Source organism: Rhinopithecus roxellana, chromosome 12 (assembly GCF_007565055.1).
Source record: "Rhinopithecus roxellana isolate Shanxi Qingling chromosome 12, ASM756505v1, whole genome shotgun sequence".
In the NCBI taxonomy this organism is placed as follows: Eukaryota; Metazoa; Chordata; class Mammalia; order Primates; family Cercopithecidae; genus Rhinopithecus; species Rhinopithecus roxellana.
Genome location: NC_044560.1, coordinates 123,803,424 through 123,830,427, shown reverse-complemented (window position 1 = coordinate 123,830,427; position 27,004 = coordinate 123,803,424). Strand labels below are relative to the sequence as shown.

The 27,004-nt window shown below is 39.6% G+C and overlaps 1 protein-coding gene across 2 annotated transcripts in view; it reads right to left on the bottom strand.

The window, feature by feature from the left end:
- Positions 1-27,004, bottom strand: part of LOC104662102 (cytochrome P450 4X1) — a 108,163-nt gene that overhangs the window by 6,485 nt on the left and 74,674 nt on the right. For both annotated transcript variants that reach the window (XM_010362999.2, XM_010362997.2), the window contains exons 2-11: positions 21,822-21,963; positions 20,278-20,322; positions 18,074-18,201; positions 15,505-15,632; positions 15,267-15,421; positions 12,362-12,468; positions 11,600-11,790; positions 3,906-4,039; positions 1,875-1,939; positions 1,000-1,082 (exon numbers count right to left, since the gene is read on the bottom strand). In XM_010362999.2, coding sequence (XP_010361301.2) covers positions 1,000-1,082; positions 1,875-1,939; positions 3,906-4,039; positions 11,600-11,790; positions 12,362-12,468; positions 15,267-15,421; positions 15,505-15,632; positions 18,074-18,201; positions 20,278-20,322; positions 21,822-21,945 — 1,160 coding nt within the window. In that variant the 5' untranslated portion in view covers positions 21,946-21,963. The remainder of the gene's footprint in view (positions 1-999; positions 1,083-1,874; positions 1,940-3,905; positions 4,040-11,599; positions 11,791-12,361; positions 12,469-15,266; positions 15,422-15,504; positions 15,633-18,073; positions 18,202-20,277; positions 20,323-21,821; positions 21,964-27,004) is intronic.

Genomic DNA, 27,004 nt, shown 5'->3' with positions numbered 1-27,004 from the left:
ATTATTCTACTACAAAGACACATGCACACGTATGTTTATTGCGGCACTATTCACAATAGCAAAGACTTGGAATCAACCCAAATGTCCATCTGTGACAGACTGGATTAAGAAAATGTGGCACATAAACACCATGGAATACTATGCAGCCATAAAAAAGGATGAGTTTGCGTCCTTTGTGGGGACATGGATGCAGCTGGAAACCATCATTCTTAGCAAACTATCACAAGAAGAGAAAACCAAACACCGCATGTTCTCACTCATAGGTGGGAACTGAACAATGAGATCACTTGGACTCGGGAAGGGGAACATCACGCACTGGGGCCTATCATGGGGAGGGGGGAGGGGGGAGGAGGGAGGGATTGCATTGGGGAGTTATACATGATATAAATGATGAATTGATGGGTGCTGACGAGTTGATGGGTGCAGCACACCAACATGGCATAAGTATACATACGTAACAAACCTGCACGTTATGCACATGTACCCTAGAACTTAAAGTATAATAAAAAAAAAAATTATATTATTAAAAAAATAAAAAAATAAAAAAATAAAATAAAATAAAATAAAATACTAGCACAAGAAGTCTGAAGTACACGGTAAAGCGACATTTTTCCACCAAATGCCATTGAAACTTTTGAACTTTAGACTTAAATTGTTTACTGTGAGAATGTGAGCTGGGAGGCTCCAACATGATGCCTTCCCTATAACAAGGTGGCAGTTGGAGTTACTCATGAAATTATTTCTCTTGCTTTGAAGGTGGACTGCATTAAGCCTATGAGCAGTAGCTTACATTGTGGGACTGCTTTCAAGGCATAGCCAAAAAGGATGTGACAGAGAATAGGACTGTCCTTTGTAAAACTAACTGATCCTTTGGGGCTCAAATAGGCACCAAGATCTATGGTTCCCTGGAAGAATTTATAGAGCTGAGGAGCTGAAAGGAATAAACTACTCTCAAGTAAACATCTTTGGGTACTTTGAGCAACCTCAAATTGTTCTCACCTCGATCCAGCTGAGAATGGTAAGTAGGCATAGGGGTGTCTCTGATCAGCATTCTCCTGAGAGAACCTCAAGGGGTCAAAGACCTGAAATGAGAGGACAACCCCACCACCATCCCCAAAACAACATGAACACATTTCTTCACCTACTACCTAGCACGGATCAAGAGAAATATAACGTGAACTGCATGTGTAATTTAAAATGTTCTGGTGGCCACATTTTTAAAACATGAAATTAATCTTAATAGAGTTTATTTAACCAAAAATTTTCATTCCAACCTGTAATCAATATAAATAATTACTAAAAGGAAATGTTTCACATTTTTTTTAGGGTACTACATCTTCAAAATCCAGCACATATTTTACACTTACAGCACAACTCAATTCCAACTGGCCACATTTCATGTGCTCAGTAGCCGTATGTGGCCCGTGGCTACTACACTGGGCAGTGCACCTTCATACCTGCAGACCTTACAGCCTCCCAGTTGATTTGTCTGATACCCAGGGAAACAAAAATACTATGGCAAGTGGTATTATTTTCACTATGGAGATATATCCACTTACAAATGGATGTGCATCCACTTAGAAATCAAGCCTAAATGATTATGTGGCCAGTTGTTACAGAGACATATACTCCAGCTTCCTATTACATGTAATAGATCTTAAATCTTAGTGGCTTTTGTGAAAGAAATCACTGATACGCGTCAAGAGTGTTTTAAGAACATAGAATAGTTTTACATTTCTTTTGGCTTTTACGTTTATTTTGTTTACTTTATGTCATTTCCCTTAATTATATAGCCACTTTTGTGCTTAGCTACCAAAAAGTGACTTGCACAGCATTAGTTCTTGGAAGTATTTATGTACAAGAGAGAATCATACCTTTGGGTTTTTCCAGACAGCAGGGTTGTGGTGAAGACCCCAAATACTAAGAACCACGGTGATCCCTAAGAAAGGAGGGAAATAAAAGAGTTTGCAGGAGAAACAGCAAGTTGTGGGCTACTGTTATACTGCTCTTAAACAACACTTTGGTTCTTCAAGGGAAGAGCTAGCTCCTGGCAATGCTCTGCCTGCTATAGCTGATGACACCAGTGAGGAACACCTAAGAAGATGCAGCTTGGGTTGGCACCTTAGCTTTCCACACGATTTACTTAACTCATGGTTCTATCTTAAGTAGCTGCTGGTGTCATATCGAAGTGATAAACCAGGCTTATGTTTTCTGCTATGTTTGGAAATTACTTAAATATTTGTTTTTTGTTTTTGCTTAGAGTCAGGGTCTGGCTCTGTCACTCAGGCTGGAGAGCAATGGCGTGAGCACTGCTCACAGTAACCTTGACTTCTGAGCTCAAGTGATCCTCTTGCCTCAGCCCCCCAAGGCAGGAATACACGCATGCAACACCATGCCTGGTGATTTTTTGTTTGTAAAGACAGGGTCTCCCTATGTTGCCCAGACTAATCTCAGACTCCCAACCTCAAGGAATCTTCCCACCTTGACCTCACAAAATATTGGGATTATATACGTCAGCCACTGTGCCTGGCCTAAATACCTATTAATGGACTATTAAGCTCCTCCTGCAGACAGTTTGGGTATTAAAGCACAGAACTGGCTGGGCGCAGTGGCTCACGCCTGTAATCCCATCACTTTGGGAGGCTGAGGAGGGCTGGTCTCAAGGTCAGGAGCTTGAGACCAGCCTGGCCAACATGGTGAAATCCCATCTCTAATAAAAATACAAAAATTATCCAGGCATGGTGGTATGCACCTATAATCCCAGCTACTTGGGAGGCTGAGGCAGAAGAATTGCCTAAACCTGGAAGGCAGAGGTAGAAGTGAGCAGAGATGACGCCACTATCTTCCATTCTGGGCTATATAGCAAGAGTCCATCTCGAGAGGAAAAAAAAAAAGAAAAAAAAAAAGCACAGAACTCTGATTCCATCATGCAGATCCAGTGACAAATTTCTACTGGTGCTGTTCACATATGGAAAGTAGAGAGAATTTTGGCAAATATCCATGTGGTTTGGAGAGAAACAGAGTACAAAACAAAGGAGAGAGAATTTGAGGGTTATTTGGTTTCCAGAAATAATTCTAGTTTCCAGAAATTAATTCTGGGTCTGTCAGCAAAGTTACAGTAACAGGCTGTAGGTGTTTGCCACAAGCAATCCTGTTGGCTTGCTTCCTAAGACATGAATTAATAGAACATTGAATCAGATAAGTAAAAATATATCTCACATGACCCCTCTGCTTCCTATAAGCCCTGCTCAGAAACGTGTTGTTCCGAAGAGCTCTAGGCTCCAGACTCAGGGCCTCTGCACAAGTTCTAGCTCTGCTCACATCAGTTAACCTCATCTATACACTGGGGCTCCCTCTGGATTTCTGGCCACATCAAAAGTATTTAAATATGTTCAGCAAACTGTAAGTCATTGTATAAGCATCTATTAACACTGGAATCCAAGGGGGAAAATGAGATAATGGGTTTGAAGGCTCTATATGAACAATTAAATGTTGCACATTTATAAAGGTGATATGATGATGAGATCAAAGATCTCCCTTGGTCTTTCAGATAAAGATACTGGTGCTATTTTCCATGAAATTTCAGCTGGGTTTCAAACTCAGTCAAACAAAGGTTATCTTAGAAATGATGTCCCATAATGGAAGAGACCCTGGATTGGATTCCAGAGACATGGATTCTGGGCTTAGCTTTGCTGCAACTGGCTATGTGCCTTTGGGAAAGTCATTGAAATTCACATCTGATCAAAGCATTATCCTCTGAGCTCCTCATAGGTGATTAAACCTAAGCCACTTGTTAGCATTATCTTTTGATTTCTCCAAGTGTTAAGAGACTCACTAATCTTTGTCACTGTGGTCTCCAGGATCCCACAGCCTCTAGGAACTGCTTAGGAAAAGAACGTAAAGACCTGCAGGCAATGTGCATCCATCTGGGAAAGTAAGTGGCTTGCTGAGATCTCTGAAAATGGATGGGACTGCAGGAATCAATCGGCATGTCTCCTTGATGCACATTGTGGTGTACGACATCCCATCCAGCTGGTCCCTGTGAGGATGAGGGAGGGAAGGAACTCAGATATCATATCCAGTTTAATTTTTTTCTGTTTTATGTTTGTTCCTGGTAATTATTACCCTCAGGTTAAAGCCAATTTGCCACTGGTCTATGTAACAGAATTTTAAAATGGGACTCTCTGCCTCAGGATGAGCTGAGGCCCCAGAGGCAGAGGAACCAAATAAATATATCATATATCTTTATTATAAAGTGAGCTGCTAAACTACTAGTAAAACATTTGCTAAGGAGATTTCTGAAAACAAGTTTTGCAACTCTTAGTTCATCATATAAAGTAATAATGCAAAAAAATGGCGAAGGATTGAAGAGGAGACGCTTAAGAATTTTGAGAGAAAAAATTCTTTAAAGTGTTGTTGGAATGCCAGAGTGCCATGGAAAAGGAAGGGTAGGCCGGGCGCGGTGGCTCAAGCCTGTAATCCCAGCACTTTGGGAGGCCGAGACGGGCGGATCACGAGGTCAGGAGATCGAGACCATCCTGGCTAACACGGTGAAACCCCGTCTCTACTAAAAATACAAAAAACTAGCCGGGCGAGGTGGCGGGCGCCTGTAGTCCCAGCTACTCCGGAGGCTGAGGCAGGAGAATAGCGTGAACCCGGGAGGCGGAGCTTGCAGTGAGCTGAGATCGGGCCACTGCACTCCAGCCTGGGCGACAGAGCGAGACTCCGTCTCAAAAAAAAAAAAAAAAAAAAAAAAAAGGAAAAGGAAGGGTGCTTCCCCCATCTTAAACAAGAGGCTTCAAGAGAATCACTTAGATGATCTGACTTGTGGTCCTTGGAGACTGGGGAGTACAGGACTAATGTGAAAGGCTGTAACTCAGAACAGACAGAAAGGCAGAGGACAGCAGCAGAGGCAAGGCAAGGATATGCAACTGTGTCTTTGAACCAATTAACTGGCAAGAGGGAAAGCTCTGGGACCAGCTTGAAAAAGACTCTGCCTAAGGACAAAGATTCTCTTGTACCCTGAATCACCACTGGAAAGTTCTAGTGAGAGAGTCTCCAAGAAAGGGAGTTTCTCCTTGAGAGAAAGGGAAGCATGGAATATCCACCAAGCCCTTTGGTATGATCACAGTATTACCAGCCCTTTAGTCCTTATCCCCTTTCCTCCTGAAACCATTCCTGGAAGGGCCAGAAACAGCAGCTACTGGGTATTGGGGAGCTGGTCAGTAAGAATAAGTCAACGATAAACCCCTTGCCCACTGCTGGCTTCTAGGCCCAAAGAAGTACCAAGCCGGGATGGAAAGAAAAGCTCAAGTGGATAAGCATTTGAAAGTTTCGTTACCACACTGGGCCAGACAGTTTAATTACTGACATAAGACTGTTCTTGTGATTTAAATGAATGAGAACTCTATGAGACCCACTCAGGAATTTTCCCCAGAGATAAAGAACTTTCTCCACAAAGCAAGTTTAAAGTTTGTAAGTGGGAGAAGAATAAAGTTTTTTTTTTTTTTTTTTTTTTTTTTAATTTGCATCCTACCTAGTCAGATTGGTTCAATAAAATGACTGCATATAGTCTGTTTACCTTACTGTGTTTTTATATGTTTTTCTGATTACTTATTTTGAATGCAGGCTTTGGCCATTAGATAATGTGAAATTCTAATTTTGAATTATTTCTTCCTCACTTGAGCTCAGGATAAATAAAAGTAATTCTGGCTGGGCGCAGTAGCTCACACCTGTAATCCCAGCACTTTGGGAGGCCTAGGTGGGTGGATCATCTGAGGTCAGGTGTTCGAGACCAGCCTGGCCAACACAGTGAAACCACGTCTCTACTAAAAATACAAAATTAGCCGGGCATGGTGGCGCATGCCTGTAATCCCAGCTACTCAGGAAGGCTGAGGCAGGAGAAATGTTTGAACACGGGAGGCAGAGGTTGCAGTGAGCCGAGATCGTGCCACCGCACTCCAGCCTGGGCAACAAGAGCGAAACTTGGTCTCAAAAAAAAAGAGTAATTCTGCTTACCCTGGCACTTTGCATAATTAAAAAAACAATTTTGTCCATTTCAATCATGGAACAAAAGTTATCTTTCAAAATGTAGGAGAGATAGACATCTCCAGATAAACAAAAGTTAAGGGTGTTCACCATTACTAGACCCACCTTACAAAAAACACTAATATGAATTCTCCAAGTTCAAATGAAAGAATACTAATTAACAGCATGAAAACTGAAAACAAAAATCTCACTGGTAAAGGTAAATACATAGTCAATTTAGAATACCCTAATAATGTAGTGGTGGTATGTTAATTACTTCTATCTCTAGTATAAAGTTAAAAGCCAAAACTATAAAAATAACTGTTGCTACAATAATTTGTTAAGGGATACAAAATAAGGGGACACATCTCCAAAACTAGGTAAATTATGACATCAAAGACCTAAAATGGAGGGCAGTTGGCAGAGTAAAAGTGTATAGGTTTTTTTAAGTGTGGAAAGTTAAGCTGTTATCAGTTTAAAATAGCCTTTTATAACTATGCTTCATGTAAGCCTCATAGTAACCACAAAGCAAAAACCTATAGTAGAGCAACCAAAGATAAAAAGTAAAAATCAAAGTACATCACTAGAGAAAAGCACCTAATCACAAAGGAAAAGAGTAAGAGAGGAAGAAAGGAACAAAAGATCTATAAAACAATAAGAAAACAATTAACAAAATGGCAGTAGTAAGTCCTTGTCTGTCAATAATTACCTTGAATACAAATGAATTAAATTCTCTAATCAAAAGGGTGGCTGAATGAATGAATGAAAAAAAAAAAAACAAGACCCAAGCATATGCCTCTACAGATTCTCATTTCATCTTTAAGAACACACATAGAGTGAATGTGAAGGGTTGGAAAAAATATTTCATGCAAATAGAAACCAAAGGAGAGCAAAGGTAGCTTAACTTTTATCAGAAAAATTAGGCTTTAAGACAAAAACTGTAAAAAGAGACAAGAAGACCATTATATAATGAGAAAGGGGTCAATCAATCAGGAGGATATGATAGTTGTAAATAAATATGTACCCAAAATAGGAACGCCTAAATATATAAAGCAAATATTAACCCTATTCAACAAACTGTGCTGGGATAATCGGCTAACCACATGTAGAAGCATGAAACTGGATTCTCATCTCTCACCTTATACAAAAATCAACTCAAGATGGATCAAAGACTTAAATCTAAGGCCTTAACTGTAAAAATTCTAGAAGATCAGAAAAACCCTTCTGGATATTGGCTTAGGCAAAGATTTCATGACCAAGAACCCAAAAGCAGATGGAAAACCAAGCTAAAACAAAACAAAACAAAACAACCCCAAACAACAAAAACAACAAAAAGATAAATAGTGGGACTTAATTAAACTAAAACGTTTCTGCACAGCAAAAGAAATAATCAGCAGAGTAAACAGACAACCCAAAGAGTAGGAGAAAATCTTCACAACCTATACATCCAACAAAGGTCTAATATCCGGAATCTACAGGGAACTCAAACAAATTAGCAAGAAAAAAAAATCCCATCAAAAAATGGACAAAGGACATGAATAGATAATTCTCAAAAGATGTACAGGCCGGGTGCGGTGGCTCAAGCCTGTAATCCCAGCACTTTGGGAGGCCGAGACGGGTGGATCACGAGGTCAGGAGATCGAGACCATCCTGGCTAACACGGTGAAACCCCGTCTCTACTAAAAAATACAAAAAACTAGCCGGGTGAGGTGGCGGGCGCCTGTAGTCCCAGCTACTCGGGAGGCTGAGGCAGGAGAATGGCGTAAACCCAGGAGGCGGAGCTTGCAGTGAGCTGAGATCCGGCCACTGCACTCCAGCCTGGGCGGCAGAGCGAGACTCCGTCTCAAAAAAAAAAAAAAAGATGTACAAATGGCCAACAAATATATGAAAAAATGCTCCACATCACTAATGATCAGGGAAATGCAAATCAAAACCACAATGCAATACCACCTCACTCCTGCAAGAATGGCCATAACAAAAAAATCAAATAATAATAGATGTTGGTGTGGATATAGTGAACAGGGAACACTTCCACACTGCTGGTGGGAATGTAAACTAGTACAACCACTATGGAAAACAGTGTGGAGATTCCTTACAGAACTAAAAGTAGAACTACCATTTGATCCATCAATCCCACTACTGGGTATCTACCCAGAGGAAAAGAAGTCATTATATGAAAAAGACACTTGCACCTGCATGTTTGTAGCAGCACAATTCACAATTGTAAAAATATGGAACCAGCCCAAATGCCCATCAATCGATAGTGGATAAAGAAATTGTAGGATGTATATACAATGGAATACTGTTCAGCCATGAAAAGGAACAAAATAAAGGTATTTGCAGCAACCTGGATGGAAATGGAAACCAATATTCTAAGTGAAGTAACTTAGGAATGGAGAACCAAACATTAGATGTTCTCACTCCTAAGTGGGAGCTAAGCTATGAGCATGCAAAGGCATAAGAATGATACAATGGACTTTGGGGACTTGGGGGAAATGGTGGGAGGGAGGTGAGGGATACAAGACTGACTACAAATTGGGTACAGTGTATACTGCTTGGGTGACGGGTACACCAAAATCTCATAAATCACCACTAAAGAACTTACTCATTACCAAACACCACTTGTTACCCCAAAATCTAGGGAAATAAAACAATTAAATTAAGACAAAAACACTGGTGAAAGAAATGGAAGAAAACACAAATTGAAAAACACCCTGTATTCAAGAATTGGAAGCATTAATACTGTTAAAATATCCACATTACCCAAAGATTCAGTGCAATCTCCATCAAAATTCCAATGGCATTATTTACAGTAATTGAAAAAAAAACCCTAAAATTTGATGGAATCATAAAAACTCAAATAGCCAAAGCAATTTTGAGCAAAAAGAGCAAAGCTGGAGGCATCATACTACCTGATCTGAAATTGACTACAGAGCTCTAGTCACCAAAACAGCATAGTGCTTCTAAAAAAAGAGACATATAAACTAATAAAACAGGATGAAGAGCCCAGAAATACACCCACACATTTACTGTCAACTGATCTACAAAGGTGCCAAGAACATCCAGTGGTGAAAGGACAGTATCTTCAACAAATGCTGTTGAGAAAACCGGATATGCACTAGTAGAAGAATAAAAGTGGACCTTTATCTCACTCCATATACAAAAATCAACTCAAAATGGATTAAAGATTTAAACAAACGACTTGAAACTATAAAACGACTAGAAAAAAAACATAGGGAAAGCTTCTTGATATTATTCTTGGCAATGATTTTTTGGATACCACTCTGGAAGTATAGTCAACAGAAAAAAAAATAGATAATAGTTTTGCAGCAAACTAAAAAGCTTCTGCACAACAAAGGAAACAATCAACATAGTGAAGAGACAATTTAAAGGATGGGAGAACATGTTTGCAAATGATATATATCTGATAAGGGGTTAATATTCAAAATATATGAGGAACTCACACAATTCAATAGCAAGAAAACAAATAACTGGATTTAAAAATCAGAAAAACCTAAAATAACATTTCTAAAAAGAAGACATATGAGTGGCCAGCGGGTATATAAAAGAATGCTCAACATCGCTAATCATCAGGGAAATGTAAATTAAAACCATAATGAGACATCACCTCATGCTCATTACAATGGTTATTACCAAAAAGACAAATATTGGTGAGGATGTGGAGAAAAAAGAACCCTTATACACTGTTGGTGGCAATGTAAATTAGTACAGCCATATGGAAAATGGTATGGAGTTTCCTCAAAAAATTAAAAATAGAACTACCATATGATGCAGCAATTCCACTTCTGTATATACAACCCAACAAAACGAAATCAGTGTGTTGAAGAGACATCTACATTCCCATGTTCATTGCAGCATTATTCACAATAGCCCAGATACAGAATCAACTTAAGTGTCCATCATTGGATAAATGAATAAAGAAAATGTGGTATATACATAAACAATGGAATATTCATTAGCCATAGAAAAGATGGTATCTTGTCATTTATGACAACAGAGATGAATTTGGAGGACATTATGCTAAGTGAAATAAGCCAGGCACAGAAAGACAAATTCCACATGATCTCACATGTGGAAATCTAAAACATGGAACTCACAGAAGCAGAGAGCAGAACAGTGGTTACCAGGGGCTGTGGGAGAATGGGGGATTACAGGGATGTTAGTCAAAGGATACAAAATATCAGTCAGACAGGAGGAATAAGTTTAGGAGATGCATGGTATAATATGTGACTGGAGTTAATAAAAATTTGTATACTTGAAAATTGCTAAGAGGGTAGATTTTAAATGTCCTCATCACAAAAAATAAGTATGAGTTAATGAACACGTCCATTGATAGATTTAGTCATTCCACAATGTGTACATATATCAAAATATCATGTTGTATATCATATATATACATACATATATATAACATGTATATGCACAATTTTTGTCAGTTAAAAAAATTAAAAATGATTACTTAACATTGTATTTTGTGCTATATAGATTAAACCTTTAGTTTATGGTAGGAAAGGGCTTCTATTTCCTTATAAAATGAGATCTCTAATATACTTTTATAATGTCAAATTTGGTTTTACAAATGTTCCAATTGAGTTGACTTTTGCATATGAAATATGGTGTTTTTAATCTGGTCATGCTGCTGAGTTGTCCTTACCATTTCCATCTTCCTGTCCCTTTGACCAGATTATGTCAGGAACATATTTTATCTTTGCAAACAGCATAAGCTGGGCTTTATTAACAGCAAGATATACTTAAAGTCTAGCAAAATAGAGATGACAGTTTCCACCTGGTAACTCCTACTTACCCTGTAATAGTCAGCTTAAGTGTCGTATACCCAAGGAAATCTCCTTGAGCTCCCATGCCAGGGTAGGTACCTGTCTTCTGTGTCTTTGTGCTAGCCAGCACATATCTCTATCATTGCCCTCATCATGCTACACTGCAATCTGGAGGTCTGTCTCCTGTCCATCCTGTATTAGACCATGAGCTCATCGAAGACAGGGCCCACAATAAATCATAGTCATAAAAAAAGTCTCAGTATTTAAAATGTCCTCAGTCCATATTTGCTAAACTTGATATAGTATATATCATCTAATATTATGTTTGAAGTCTAAAATCAATCCTAAGGAATAAAATTGGTGACAAGCAGATGGGAGATGTCGAGAATGAGCCTTAGATAATGTAGCTAATCATTCAGCTCTCTCAGAAGAGGAACTCCATTTGAACCCTACTGTTTAAGTTCTAAGTGTCAGCATAGGGATCAAGTCCTCATTTCCAATGCATCCCAGCCAAGGTGAAATAAAGAAATAAGACATTTCACACACCATTGATTAGAAAAACAATGACAGAGAATTTATGGATAAACTTTTTTCCCCCCCAAAAGACAAGAGAATAATTGGGAGCTCTCTTTAGAAAGAACAGAAAAGTAGCCTACTTCTTCTGTTTCACCTATACATATCCTGAGGCACTAGGGTCACTAAGGTACCAGGGCAAAAAATAAAGCAAAATCTCAGGGGGAAAACTAGGATGAAAAATTTAGGGGTGCAGATCTTACCAGGTTATAGAAGACCCATCCCCCAGGATGCCCCTGACCTCCTCCCGGCATCTCTCTTGATGCTCAGGGTTCAGAGCCAGGCAGTAAAGGATCCAGGAGATGCTTGCTGCCAAGGAGTCATGTCCTCCGAACAAGAACATGCTCACTTCAGAGTGTACATCAGTATCCGAGAAGCTGCTACCATTTTCATCCTAGAAAGTACAATACAAATATTTTAAATAAAATGCCAGTTTATAAATGTTTGGATATACGACCACAATCATGATTTTAGGGGGAAAAATCAGTTGTAAATAAGGGTTTAAATTTTAATTCAGTTCGACAAATACGTGGTATAAACCATATTCTGCCCAAAGAATACAGGAGAACCAAGGTTAGATAAGAAAAGCAGGCCTTACAAAGAGGGCCCTGAATCAGTAGGCCCTAGAAATTCTCTTCAACTCCCAGATTCCCCAGGACCTTATCATCACAATTTTGTATGTTCATCCATGTGACCATTTTTCATGATCCCCTAAAATCCATGTATCCATGACAATCCCCAAAACTTGTCAAATCCTTCGTTTAGTCTTTACTAATCCTCCTCTAGTGACGGAGTTGCAGAATTCTCTCTTTGTCTCAAATTGCATGAAGCCACTCATCAATTCAAAGTATGGTTAAATTTAGTCAATCGGTTTTATTCTTGTCTCCCCATCCCATTCTCACTTACCCACCTATTTACATAATTAACTGGCCACTTGAGCAGGCTTAGAAATTTAGAAGATTCACCTTGGCAGAAAGGACAATATCCAGAAAATCCTGGTACTTCCTCTTCTGAGTGTTATCTTGCTTTACCCCAGCCTGGAGGGATTTTTTTCTTTCCTGGATTATCGCATCTGGGTAGAAAAACAGTTTCCAATGACCAAAGTGACAGCAAAGTCAAATAAATCATAAAGCAAGCCATGGTTAATGAATAGCTCCAAATCTTGCCTGATTTCCAGATGTTTAAATAGATCTCATTTTCACAGATGGTTTATTTTCCCATCAAAGGGACTTTCGATCAAAGCTCCAAAGATAAACAACACAGATCCAAAACATAGTTTCTATCAGTATGTGGGCAATAAAATTAAGATGATTTCAAGTTTAGATGCAAGTGACCAATCATTCTTTTCTTCCTCAGTCTAATATTTTATCTTCATGGAAAAGTTATTAAATAAAATGGAATGAAATAGAAGGCAGGAAATGAAATGCCAATATATTTATAATTGAAGGAGTTGAAAGAAAAAACAAAACAAAAATATGGAACAGAGGTAATATTTACTATTTAAAAAATTTCTAATTTTATTTTAGATATAGGGGTACATGTACAGGTTTGTTACATGGGTAATATGAGAACCTTCTGTACTTTCTGCTGAACTTTTTTGTAAACCTAAAACTTTTCTAAAAATAAGGTCTATTAATGTTGAAAAAACCCACAAAATCTCCTTAATTAAAACAGTGTGATTCTAGTACATTGGTAGATACATCAATGGAATACAAGAGAACATCCAAATATACTCTCATCCAAAATAGATACAAGTACATGTATCTGTTTAGAATGTGATAAAGATGGTTATCTCAAATCACTTGAAAAGATAAACTTTTAAATAATGGTGATGGGAAAACCAGATAAACATTTGGAAAAATTAGATCAATACCTCATACCATATATAGGAATAAATTCTAAATGTAGTTTAGATCTCTGATTTAAATATGAAAAGAATGAAATTATACAAGTACCACAAGAAAATATAAATAATTTTCTCTACAACCTGGGTATAGGGCAGTGGTTCTCAACTGGGGGCAATTTTGGCCCTGGGAACATTTAATAATGTCTGGAGTTATTTATGGTTGCCACAACTATCAGAGCTCTACTACGTCAAGTGGGTAGATGTCAGGGATGTAGCTAAACATCCTATAATGCACATGTCTTGACAACAAGGACTTATCTAATCCAAGAGGCCATTAGTGCTGAGGGTTGAGAAACCCTGGAATAGAGAATGGCTTTTTGTGATTACTGAAAATCCAGATGCAATAAAATAAAATATTGATAAATTTGACTAAATAAAAATAAACAATTTTCAAAAATTAGCCAGGTGTGGTGGCGGGTGCCTGTAATCCCAGCTACTCAGAAGGCTGAGGTAGGAGAATTGCTTGAACCCGGGAGGTGGAGGTTGCAGTGAGCTGAGATCGCACCACTGCACTCCAGCCTGAGTGACAGAGAGAGACTCCATCTCAAAAAAAAAAAAAAAATATTGAAAAGGTTTTAAGTTTTGAATAAATTTAACATTTAATATTTTCCCGAATACTTTGCATTTTACTTTTTCATAATTGTATAATATTTAAAAAGTAAAGATTTTTTTTTTACAAAGTTCTGTATAGCTTCCCCCAGATTCATTCCTCTTTACTCCAATGAAGCACATAAACATTAACATTTTCTGTGTGCACCATGACGCAGAAAGACTTGGGAACGGTTGCTATTTATAATGCCCATTTATGCTTTAAATTGTCAATGACCTGCTTCTCTGAGTGTCCTCTGTATAATATCTATGTGCATGTATGCATATATGTATGTGTAAATGTGCATATGTTGGTGTGCCTTGCAAAATTCCTGGAAGCAAAGACATTTGACATAATTATACTTTATATTTAACATCTATTCAGTGCCAGGCACTGTCCTAAATGCTTTATATATATTAACCCACTCATCGTAACAAACCTGTGAGATCGGTTGCTTTTTAATCTCCATTTTCTAGATGACACTGAAACAAAGCAGTAAGTAATTTACTAGTAACTGCTAGTAAGTGGTGGAGCTGATGAAGGATTAATTCACTGTTTGATAAGTATTTTCCACTACGGCATTCATGACAAGTAATATTGAATTGCTTAAAAAGCTTAATCTATTTCAACTTTTTTGTTTATGCTTGCTAAAACTGTTTTTGAATCAAGACTCTTTCAGGTCCATGTCCATGTTTACGCTGTTCCTCTCTCCATTCCTATGTTGCATGGTTTTAGCCTGTCATTACTATTACTGCAATCGCTGTGCAAAAAGCCATATTCCATGTATGTTTTCAACTCTTAAGTGCCTACTTATATTTGTATTAATAATAATTATCCACAGTAAAAATAGTATATATATATGAAAATTCTGATAAGACTTACTGCTATGGTTGAAGCAAAGCCTTATAAAGGACTCAAGTCAAATTTCTTTGGAGCAGTGTCTACATAAAAGCTCCATTAATGACAAAGATTCTTTCTCTCGTTATATTAAGGTTTTTTTTTTTTTTTGAGACGGAGTCTTGCTCTGTCGCCCAGGCTGGAGTGCAGTGGCCGGATCTCAGCTCACTGCAAGCTCCGCCTCCCGGGTTTTTTACGCCATTCTCCTGCCTCAGCCTCCCAAGTAGCTGGGACTATAGGCGCCCGCCACCTCGCCCGGCTAGTTTTTTGTATTTTTTAGTAGAGATGGGGTTTCACCATGTTAGCCAGGATGGTCTCGATCTCCTGACCTTGTGATCCGGCCGTCTCGGCCTCCCAAAGTGCTGGGATTACAGGCTTGAGCCACCGCACCCGGCCTATATTAAGGTTTATCCCTCTAGACAGACACAGTACAATCATGACAGCATATGGATGTGGGCAACCCAAACCCAGCAAATACCTGTGTACTGATTCAACACTCGGCTTAACTTCTGGAAGCGGTAGCCCTGAGGGCTGAGTTTGAAAATTATGTCACTGTGATACAAGAAACTGTACAAGCGGTGAAATATGATTTTGCCGAGTTCAAATATGGCTTTTACATAAGGATCATGGGTGCTAGAAGAGAAAGTTGGGATAATGCATTAATAAACAACTTAGAAAATGTGTAGAAATATCTTTTTTGCTCTCCCACCACTGACCTGTTTGTCTGGCAGTTGGTCTCCTTGCTGAAAGCGCATTTCATGATTATATCCAGAGACATCAAGTTGATGTGCTCATAGACCTCCACGCTTGTGTCCTGAGTGCTGCAAATCTTCTCCCACTTATCCTGGCACAGGAGGTCAAGGTCAGCATCATCACCACCACCATGACCAAACTGCCTGCATTTGAAGGCTCCTGCCTGGCCCTGCTTTTATAATTTAAGGGAGACAAACCTGACCCAGCAGGAATCAAAGGTCACATGAGTAAATAAGCTGTGTGCTTACTTGGGACACGAGGAAGGGAAAAATACACCCAGCGGAGTGAGAAGGAGCATGGAGAAACCTGCATATATGGTAAATGGCTGAGTTAAAGATCTGTGGCTTTTCAATTATTACCATAACTCTGCTTTCAAACAGACCAGAGTTCCATTAAAACAATCATTGACACAAGACCCATAATTCCAAGGGGTTTACCCCAGGGCTTCCTCCATCTTCAATTCCAAACTTGCTAGATGCCCTGCCACTGCTCTCAACCACCATAGCCACATTTAAAACAAACTCAGAACATTTTCAAAAACATTTTGGATTCAAAAGTGGGAAATGGAGCAAGTGTGGAGAGGAGCTGCTACAGGGAGCTGCCCCCAGCGAAGCCTGACCTGGCTTAACTTCCCCACAAACAGACCTACTCATACTGCTTGAAATGTTTTGCCTGACATTTTAAAACTGTCACAAAGTCCCTGGTTGAAAATGTATTTGTGTAATAAGCATACTTTTTGTAAAAATTCAAATAAATGGATATTTTAAAAGTTCAGGTTGACCGACAGGTCTTAAGCACCTAGCCCCTAGCTTAAGACCTATCGGTCAACCTGAACTTTTAAAATTTCAGAGACGTGGCAACCACAAAGGTAAAGAGAATTTTAAAAACTTTTCCCTAAGAAAAAAATTGTCTAGTCAAAGAGCTTTTATCTCAACTATGTAAGTTTTACTGAGAGCAAATGGTGAATTTAGAAGAAATGAGAACAGGAGGGAGGCTTCCAAGCTTGAGAAACTCTGGAATGATTCAGCAGAGGAAGGAAGTGTGAGAAAAATCCCACAGAAATATGTGGCTGAGAAATGAGGAGGGGAGGAAGCGCTCCAAGAAATAGAGAGAAAACTCCAATGCAGCTCCAGTGCAATCACTGGAGGATCTGAAATTGTGCTGCAGCTGAACAGCGCTAGAATCAGAAAAGGATGCTCTCCTCTCTCATTAGCTTGCGCCGCACAGTCTCTGGGTCTCTGCGTTGAGGACTCACACTGATGTTTTTACCACAATCCTGGCTGACTTGGGGTTCAAACTGCTTCTGTGAGTTTGGCTGAGAATCCAATCATTGAGCTGGTGACAGTAGTTTGTATGGGAACAGGGATGGGTTTGCACATGAAGTGAGAGGAAAACTTTGCCTTTGTTTGCGGTATTTGAAGTATCTATGATGAAAGTGTATTAGTGAATTACTTGTCTGATTTCAAAATAAATATGATTTAAAAATCAAAGCCATTGTACAAATAGAGTTTTGGAGTAGAACTCATTTGTAAATCTGAGACCACTCACAGGAATGTTTCCCTACAATGTTCTTCTGCCCCTTTGAAAAGTGTAGGTCAGGGCCTAGTGATCCTCCACCAATTACAAGAGGAAATTCACATCTGCAACTTTAATACAGACATTCTCTTTTGCTTGGTCCTTTATAGCCACTGCAAGTCTATGCCAATCTCCAAACCTTTGTTCATGCTCCCTCACTCTGCCTTGAATATTCTCATCCATATTACCTACATATTCAAGTCCAGCTTATATTTCATGGCAAATTTGAGTTTCCTCTGAATCTGAAGCTGTTATAGCTGCTCCTGCCATCCTTACCTGTCACCTTGTGGAGGTTAACACAATTCCATCTTGGAAGCTAATCTGCCTTCTTAACTTTAGTTCCAGGAATGCTCTGAGATTTCCAGTTTATCTATTGTTCCTTGTGTAAGAGCATGTACTTACAATAAATTTTGCCCTTAGGGCAAGTTCTTACTATTAATAATTTCCTCTAAAGCATGTGTGTCCCTCCCCATGGTCTATAATTCCTGGGTCTGGAGGGTAATGGCACAGGGATCCAACATCTTGTGTCACCACTGTGTGAAACAGCTATGGTTTCTGTTTGAAAGCCTCTACTGAATGTTTCTTTTTAATAATCTGTCAGTCTTTTTCTTCAGCCTCTCAGTTTCCTCAGACTTTGGGGTAAGTTTGTACAGACCTGCCATCCATGAAACACATCTATAGCACTTACTATCTAACCGTCACCATTTGGTACCTGGTTTGCTGCCATAAAATCTCAAAATATATTTAAGACAGAGGACCAGATCTTCTTTTTATTAATACTATCACCCAAAGAACATAACAAATTTTTAGACACCTATTGTTCAATGAGTACTTGTACATTTGTTAAATTTTTAGAAACTGAATTTTAATTTTCATGGCCCACGAAACATTAACCTAATACTATCCATTGCTGGGAGCATTTTGCAATGCACCAGAGCACTTTTCCCCTTCACTTACCAGCATCGTTTTCACAGAATGAGCCATCACCTCGATGTATGCTTTCAGGATGTTAAAATGGAATCCAGGAGTTAGCAGGCGACGATGCTGGAACCACTTGGGTCCATCTAGAGCCAGCAGTCCTTTCCCTTGAGAAATAAAAGGCGGAAAACCTTATGCCATTTAATCAGATGAGATGAAGGAGAGATGAGGAACACAAGCAGCATGGAGTAACCATGACCTACAGGCAGTCATGAAATAGTGGAATATCAAAGTAGCACTTGTATTAATATACAATGCAATTTAATAGATGAAGGTGAATTTAGAAGCTTACTTCTGGGATGGATGTATTTAATACTGTGAGAAAGAGTTTCAAAGTCTAATAAATTTCAAAGCCTTATAAGATGAGCGTGCTAATCCTGAAATCACTAGTTGCTACCTATGTAGTAACTGAATAAGTGACTTAAACTTCGTGAGGTTTAGTTTTCTCAGCAACGAACTATGATACTAAATACCTTTTTCCCTGTGTTGCTGTGGAGGTTAACTGAAAGTGAATACCTAAGGTAGCCAACCTTCTCCCTAGCTCACACTAGTAACACAGCAAGTAAATTCCTTTCCTTTCCACTCCAAACCAATCCATAAACTATACGATGAACATAAATTCACAAGGAAAAAGACAAGAGCGTCCACTCTGTCTTCTGATATTCCCTCCTTGAGCGCAGCTCTGGGAATGATACTATGTGAAAATACTTATTAAGACTAATGCTTCACAATCTTCTACTGCCAGACTGGTCATTAGGATTTGACTTTAAAAGGACTTTAAAGTTTATTAATACATAATTGAGTATGTAATTGTAAGCACATTGAGTGCTTACAACATGCCAGACTCATGATGCCTGATCTGTCACTCATACAATGGTGGCCATTACATTTAGTGCTAAAAATATGTATTTCTTTTTTTTTTTGAGACGGAGTCTCGCTCTGTCACCCAGGCTGGAGTGCAGTGGCCGGATCTCAGCTCACTGCAAGCTCCGCCCCCTGGGTTTACGCCATTCTCCTGCCTCAGCCTCCCGAGTAGCTGGGACTACAGGCGCCCGCCACCTCGCTCGGCTAATTTTTTGTATTTTTTAGTAGAGACGGGGTTTCACCAGGTTAGCCAGGATGGTCTCGATCTCCTGACCTCGTGATCTGCCCGTCTCGGCCTCCCAAAGTGCTGGGATTACAGGCTTGAGCCACCGCGCTCGGCCTAAAAATATGTATTTCATTTAATCCTCATAACAGCCCAGCAAAGTGACTCTCAACCTTATTATCAAAGATGAGGAAACTGAGATAGGGAGAGATTAAATGGCTTCCCCAAGATCATATTTAACTAGTCAGTGCAGGAGGGGGCAAGATTCAAATCTAAGTGGTTCCTAATACAAGCCTATATATTCTTTTCTTTAATTCGTGTCTTGTTTAACATAAATACCAATTATATAATTAAAGAGCTTAATTTATCGGCTGACAGAATATTGCCAAACTCTAGAGCAAAATTGTACTGATTTACACGTGGAAATAAAGGAACTCCAAAAAGAAAGGAAAACATCCAAGAAAACAAGAGAGAAGGATAAAGAAAACAAGAATGGGGTGGTGAGACTGCAGTTTGGGTAGATTTTTTTTGGTGGGGGTTGTGGACAGAGTTTTGCTCTGTCACCTAGTCTGGAGTGCAGTGGCATGATCTCAGTTCACTGCAACCTCCACCTCCTGAGTTCAAGCGACTCTCATGCCTCAGCCTCCTGAGTTGTGGGACTACAGGCATGTGCTACTGCGCCTGGCTATTTTTGTATTTTTAGTAGAGATGGGATTTCACCATGTTGGCCTAGCTGGTCTTGAAATCCTGACCTCAAGTGATCCTCCCACCTCGGCCTCCCAAAGTGCTGGGGTTACAGGCATGAGTCACTATGCCCGGCCGAGGCTGCAGTTTTAAAGGGAGACGGGACAGATTCACATACTTGCTGCCTTGAGAAGAAGACTTTGTGGGAGAGAAATGGATGAAGAAGTTTTCTGGGAAGTGGTGTTGTGTTGACCTTAGAGCTCTCCTTCAATCTTTCCCCTAGATAACAGTATAGCTCTACCTGACACTCTTTATGCTTTTGAATTCAGATTTCAGTTCCTTTGGCATGCTCTACTATGGAAAGGGGACTCTGAATGAGAGTGGGCTATACCTCTCATTTGCACATACATACCAATAAGTGGAGGTAAGAATTTCTGCAGGTACTGGGACTTGGGATCTGCAGAGTCAAGCAGAGGAAACAAAAGACATCATTAGAGGGAGCTTTCATTATCATTTCAAGTTGGTGACGGTTTTCTGGTTTTCTGTGTTTCCCTGCACCAACCACAAATTGTGAGGAAAAGAGAGCGCAGGGCTTACTTCCTGCTGCCTTTGGCAGCCTAGGGAAAGACCTGTGTTAGTCCTGGCTCAGTTTTAAAGAACAGGGCTATGAGGCAGGCAAGTACAGAAACCCTGATTCTTCCCTCGTTTACACTGCCTCCAACAGAAAGAGAGTTTGCCTGAGGGTTGCAAAGTTTCCATAACCATAGTTGGGACAACATATATCCTTTACAGAAGGCAAATTAAGGATCAGAGCAGAGGACAGCAGACACCAGGTACTGAGATGCCAATGCCTCTTGGTGTTTTTGTGAACCCCAAAGTGGAGGTGTTCTACTGTTCTTGTCCTTAACAGGTGAACATGAGACAAATCAGAGCGGGGGGACTGGAAACATGGAGATAGTCAAGACAATGCTCTTCTTTTACTAGGTTTTATTAGGAGTGGTGGATACGATGCATAGGAAAGATTGGAAGATAAAAACCTTCATTTTACAAAGTTGACAGGGCAAAAACTGGACATTTTAGTATTACGCTATGAAATAATCCACAATGAAAGCCTTAAAAAAGGATTGGGTGGGGGAGGTAGATGGCTCATACCTGAAAAGGGGACATAGTTCAGAAATATGTGGAGAGGAAAGCTAAAATTTGGATCATAATCAAAAGGTTTGATGGGTAAATTAAGGATCTAACATCCAGGCTTACATACTGAACCAGCAGAGGTAGAGTTACTGCTGATTCCCCACCCTCTTGAGACTTATGCTGGAAACCAGCGGTAGGAATGGGAAGTGCTGCTCACAGTGAAGTCATAAAATCCACAGAGGCTGCCGGGCGCGGCGGCTCACGCCTGTAATCCCAGCACTTTGGGAGGCCGAGGCAGGCGGATCACAAAGTCAGGAGATTGAGACCATCCTGGCTAACATGGTGAAACCCCGTCTCTATTAAAAATACAAAAAATTGGCTAGGCATGGTGGCGGGCGCCTGTAGTCCCAGCTACTGGGGAGGCTGAGGCAGGAGAATGGTGTGAACCCGGGAGGCGGAGCTTGCAGTGAGCCGAGATCGTGCCACTGAACTCCAGCCTGGGCGACAGAGTGAGACTCCATCTCAAAACAAAACAAAACAAGCCCAGAGAAGGCAAGGGAAGCCTTGCCTGGCAAGTCTGGTAATGCCAGCTGGGTTTTAAGTTACACGGACCTCAACATGTCCATGCAGTCCTGAATAAGACAAGGGACTGGGGAGGACATGGGAATCCCCTTCAGTATTGGTAGGAAACCTGTCACCTCCCCATACTTGCTCCTGGATCTCTTAAAGACCTCAAACCAATCTGCTTTGGAATCTTGCCTATGGGTTTGATGCATTTCACTTCTAGGAGGAATAGGTCCCAGAGATTCCCCCTCTTCTTACCTGTTCTGCTCAGAAATGTCTTTGCATAGTCTGGGTCATAGATATAGAAAAATGCCTGAAAGGGCCCAATCCAGAAAGGGAAGGCACGAGGGTATTTTTCAATAATTTCCTCAAGCTTCTCCATGTTATCATCCTGAATAAACTGCCGTGAAAAAAGTAAAAGTAATTAGATAGCCAGCCAGGCTGGACCTGTCCCCTCTTACAGACACAAGCTGAATTCAAGTGACAAGGTCACACAAGCAGAGGAGCCTGAGACTTTTCTGGAAGTGACATAACATGCTTTCTTTGGAACTTCTAAACTTGGGGGATAATTCTCTAAACAAAGTTAGTGTATTTATCTTCTCAATATTAATATAACCTGTACCCCCAGACCAAGTCACTGTTGAATGACATTTACTGTGAACTCTTGTCCCAGTAGAGGGTGAGCCGAGTCACACTCTCTGCCTCACTTGCCAACATCACACACTCAGACTGGAGTGGGATCTGGAAGCTAAAAGACGTATTTCCTAAGTGGGAAACTAACAGTTACTAAATGAGGCATGACCCTACATCCAGCTCACCATTTCTTCTCCCTGTTCCTCTCTCTAATTATGCACCACTGATTGTTTCTCATGACTTAGTAGTAAATGCTTCTCTCTAAAAAATTGCCAACTCTATCTACAAAGAAAATCCAAATTCTCCTCCCAACAACAGAAGGTCCATTTACACAGATGTGTGAAGCTTAAAGCCAACTCAAATACAAAACTTTCAGCTTCCAACATTTACAAATGAGAGTGCAAATACTGCCACTGGAGAAGGACTTTTTGCTTTTAGAAGCAGATGAGTAATGGGTCACTTAAATTGTTTCTCTAAATCACTGAAAACAAGATTCATTTACATTTGCTTCTTATGTAAAGCGGAGGGCACCTGCACGTGTGTGTTTTGGTGTGCCCATCTATACACTTGAGCATGATGATGGGAGTCCCCAGCTGCAAAGTAATCTGAAGGCTGCCAGATTTTTCCTCATGTGACCAATCACACGGTATCTGCTGCAGGATTGTTTGTTCTCATCCTCAGGAGAGGTGGACAACTCTGGCTCCCATTTTTCTCTGTTATCATTTAGCAATTTTAACCCATAAAGTGCTCTCTGGATAGTTCAAGGCCACTGAAAGGTTGAGACTCTTGAAATCTAGTTTCTAAAATACTGCACTCTTTTTTGCTAATGTTGCCATAATCAAGCCAGTGATAAGCGCCCACCATCCAGAGTAGTGGTTTTCAACAATGTGAATATTTTTTCATTTATTCATTCACAAACAATAAACACACAAGTATTTACTGAGTGTCTATCACATGTACCAGGTGGTAGAGATACAGAGAAATAGAAGAAAGACAAGGCCTTTGCCCTCATGGAAATTATAAACTAATATGACAATTGTTTGTTTAGGTAAAAAACTTTCATAAATACCCCAGCCACATGGAAGTATTTCATTATACTTTTTAAACTCCTGACTAGACAAAAAGGACAGAAAACTATTGTGAATCCTGTACTATATTTAATTTATATTTTTTCATCCCCAGAGAAGCATCTAAATATACTTGAAAATGGGTACTACATATATTTAGTAAACATTGTTCAGAAATGTTCAGAAAATGCACAGTGCCCCCAAATAGCAACAGCTAACATTTATCAAGCACTGCTATGAACTAGGTGCTGCTAAATGTTTTCCATGTTTTATGTTATTTAATATTTACATCAAGAATCCTATGAAGTAGATATAATTACAATCCCTATTTTACAGATGAGGAAATTGAGCCCTACAGACTAGGTTAAATGATCTGTCCAAGTGTGTACAGCTGGCAACCAGTAATGAGGATTCAATCTCCAGTTTAACTCTGGAGCCCAAGTGCTTTATACTACTTAGCTACAAAGATGCTCTCTGCAGTACATCCAAGTACACACACAGACACACACACATACAAACACACACACTTGCATATATACATCGTAGGTCCCATACGTTGGCTAAGATTCAGTGACCTATTGAATAAATGTCAAACCTTACCTGGCCTACTCTATATAGTAAATTGATCTTTGAATAAATAAATTTTCTCAGCACCTAATATGTTTATGCAGTCAACAAAGGATTTACTGAGCACCTATTATGCACCAGGAACTGTACCTTGCACTAGGTTTATAGTGGCAAACAAAGACCCTCCCTCTCACAGATTTTACACTGTAGTTAGTGGTGGATAATAAACGAACAAGCAAAAGAGTACACAGTATAGTGTCAGAGACTGATAAGGGCCAAGATAATAACAACAGGGTTGGAGATAGAGAGTACTAGAGGTCCTATTTTAGTCTGAATGGTCAGGGCAAGCGTCTTTTAGGAGGTAACATTTGTTCAAAGGCCTGAATAACTTGCAGGGAGAGCAATACAACCACAGACATGCATGTTCAAAGCTCTGAGGGAGGAATATCCTTGGCATGTTTGAAGAATAGTGAGAAGACCTGTATTACTAAGAGTAAGGAATGAAATTTCTCATCTTGTATGGAATTTCCCCCCCACACACTTTATCCTTCTGTAACCTTACGACTATACTTAAGATGTTACTGTCTTTAGACAGAAGGAATAAGTTGCGGTGTTCAATAGCACTGTTAACAATAATTTATTGCATATTTCTGAAGAGCTTGAAGAGAAGATGTGAAATGTTCCAAATACAAATAAATAATAAATGTTAGAAGTGATGAATACCCTAAACACCCTGATTTGATCACTGCACATTATATGCATGTATCAAAATATCACAGGTACTCCATAAATACGTACAGTTAAAATGTAGCAATAAAATGTTACTGACTATGTAAAATAGTTTCACCTTTTGAGCCTTAGAGACTAGATTTCCTTGTGACTTAGGTGATTCACCACAAGGATCCAGATCCGAGTAAATGGGGAGGGTTGGTAATATTAGTTTGATAGGTCTGTCACCTCTAATCTGCAAAATTCTGATAGAAACCTCTCGACAACAGAAAAAATAACTTAGTGACAGTCAAGAGGGAATATGGACTCTAAAACACTAAATGAATGCAATAAATAATCTGAAATGAAATTAAGACACAAGAGCTTCAAAAAGAATGAAACAGAAAAAAATAACAAAAGAAATGCAAAATGTATACTTTGAAAAATACAAAAACATCGTTAAAAAAATTAAAGAAAGCTGGGCGTGGTGGCTCACCCCTGTAATCCATTCACTTTGGGAGGCCGAGGTGGGTGGATCATGAGGTCAGGAGTTCAAGACCAGCCTGGCCAATAGGGTGAAATACCGTCTCTACTAAAAATACAAAAATTAGCTGGTGTGGTGGCGTGTGCCTGTAGTCCCAGCTGCTCAGGAGGCTGAGGCAGGAGAATCGTTTGAACCCGGGAGGCGGAGGTTGCAGTGAGCCGGGGTTGCACCACTGCACTCCAGCCTGGGTGACAGAGCAAGCCTCTGTCTCAAAAAAAAAAAAAAAAAAAAAAAAAGACGACCTACATAAATGGAAAGGCTTTCTGTGTTCATGGATCAGAAGACCTAATATTGTAAAGGTGGCAATAATCCCCAAACTGATCTACAGATTCAATGTAATCCCTAGCAGAACCCTAGCTGGTTCCTTGTAGAAATTGATAGGCTAATTCTAAAATTTACATAGAAACCCAAGGATTCCAAATAGCCAAAATAATCTTGGAAAATAACAAAGTAGGGGGACTCATACTTCCTGATTTCAAAGCTTACTACAAAGCAACAGTAAGGCAGTGTGGTATTAGCATAAGGATAGACATATAATTTATTTATAATTTTTAATTTTTGTGGATACATAGGTGTATATATTTATGGAGTAAATGAGATGTTTTTGATACAGACATGCAATGTGAAACAGGCACATCATGAAGAATGGGGTACCCATCCCCTCCCTTCAAGCATTTATCCATTGAGTTGCAAACAAGCCTATTACACTCTTTATTTAAAAATGCATAGTTATTATTGACTACAGCCTCCCTGCTGTGCTATCAACTAGTAGGTGTTATTCACTCTTTCTATTTTTTTTGTACCCATTAACCATCCCTACCTCCTCCCCTAGCTCCCCACTACCCTTCCCAGCCTTTGGTAACCATCCTTCTACTCTCTATGTCTGTGAGTTAGGATAGACATACAGATCAATGGATTAAAATTGAAGATTCAGAAATAGACCTTGACATTTATGGTCCATAGATTTTTGACAAGGATGCCAAAACAATTCAATGGAAACAACAGACGACACAGTATCCATGAGACAGTAGAGATACATAACACAGGACAGCAACAATGGGGAGCCCTAGAACAGTATCTCCATACCAAGCTTAAAGAACAACCAGTCCAGACTGGAAAAGGAGGAGAGGTCTGTGGGAAAAATATCTCCAGAAAAACGAACAGATTATTTGGCATGTTTGCATTCTTGGAAATATTATTTAGATGTGTTTGACAGATCTATTAGAGCATTTGGAAAAAAATACTGACAGATATTGAAAAATGAAGCAGATTAGAAAAGGAAGAAGTTAACAATATTGTGGGGGTGGGGGAAGCTCTATGAGAAAGTAAATAAAATGCAAGAGGACCATTTAGATCAGCAGTAAATAACATTTGCATAATAAAAATAATACAAATAGAGGTTTTTCTATTTAACTAAAAAATACAACACAATATAGTTATTGGGACAGCGGAAGATGAGGTGTAAGTGATTGCCTGTCATAAAGAAGTTCATAGGTGGATGCTGTCTTAGTACATTTGTGTTGCTGTAAAGAAACACCTGAGGCTGGATAATTCATAAAGATGATTATATGCGTTACAATTCTGCAGGCTGTACAGGAAGCATGGCATTGGCATCTGCATCTGAGGAGGACCTCAGACTGCTTCCACTCATAGTGGAAGTGAACAGGAGCAGTTGTGTGCAGAAATCACATGGTGAGACAGAGGAAGAGAGAGGGGGGAGTAGGTGGCAGGTGCTTTTCAACAATCAGTTCTGAGGGGTGAAGAGGGACTGAGAGAGTGAAAACTTATGAAGGAGACAGCTGCACCAAGACATTCATGAGGGATTCATCCCAATGACCCAAAGATCTCCCATCAGATCCCACCTCCAACATTGGGAATCAAATTTCAACATGAGGCTTGGTGGGGACGAACAAACCGTATCT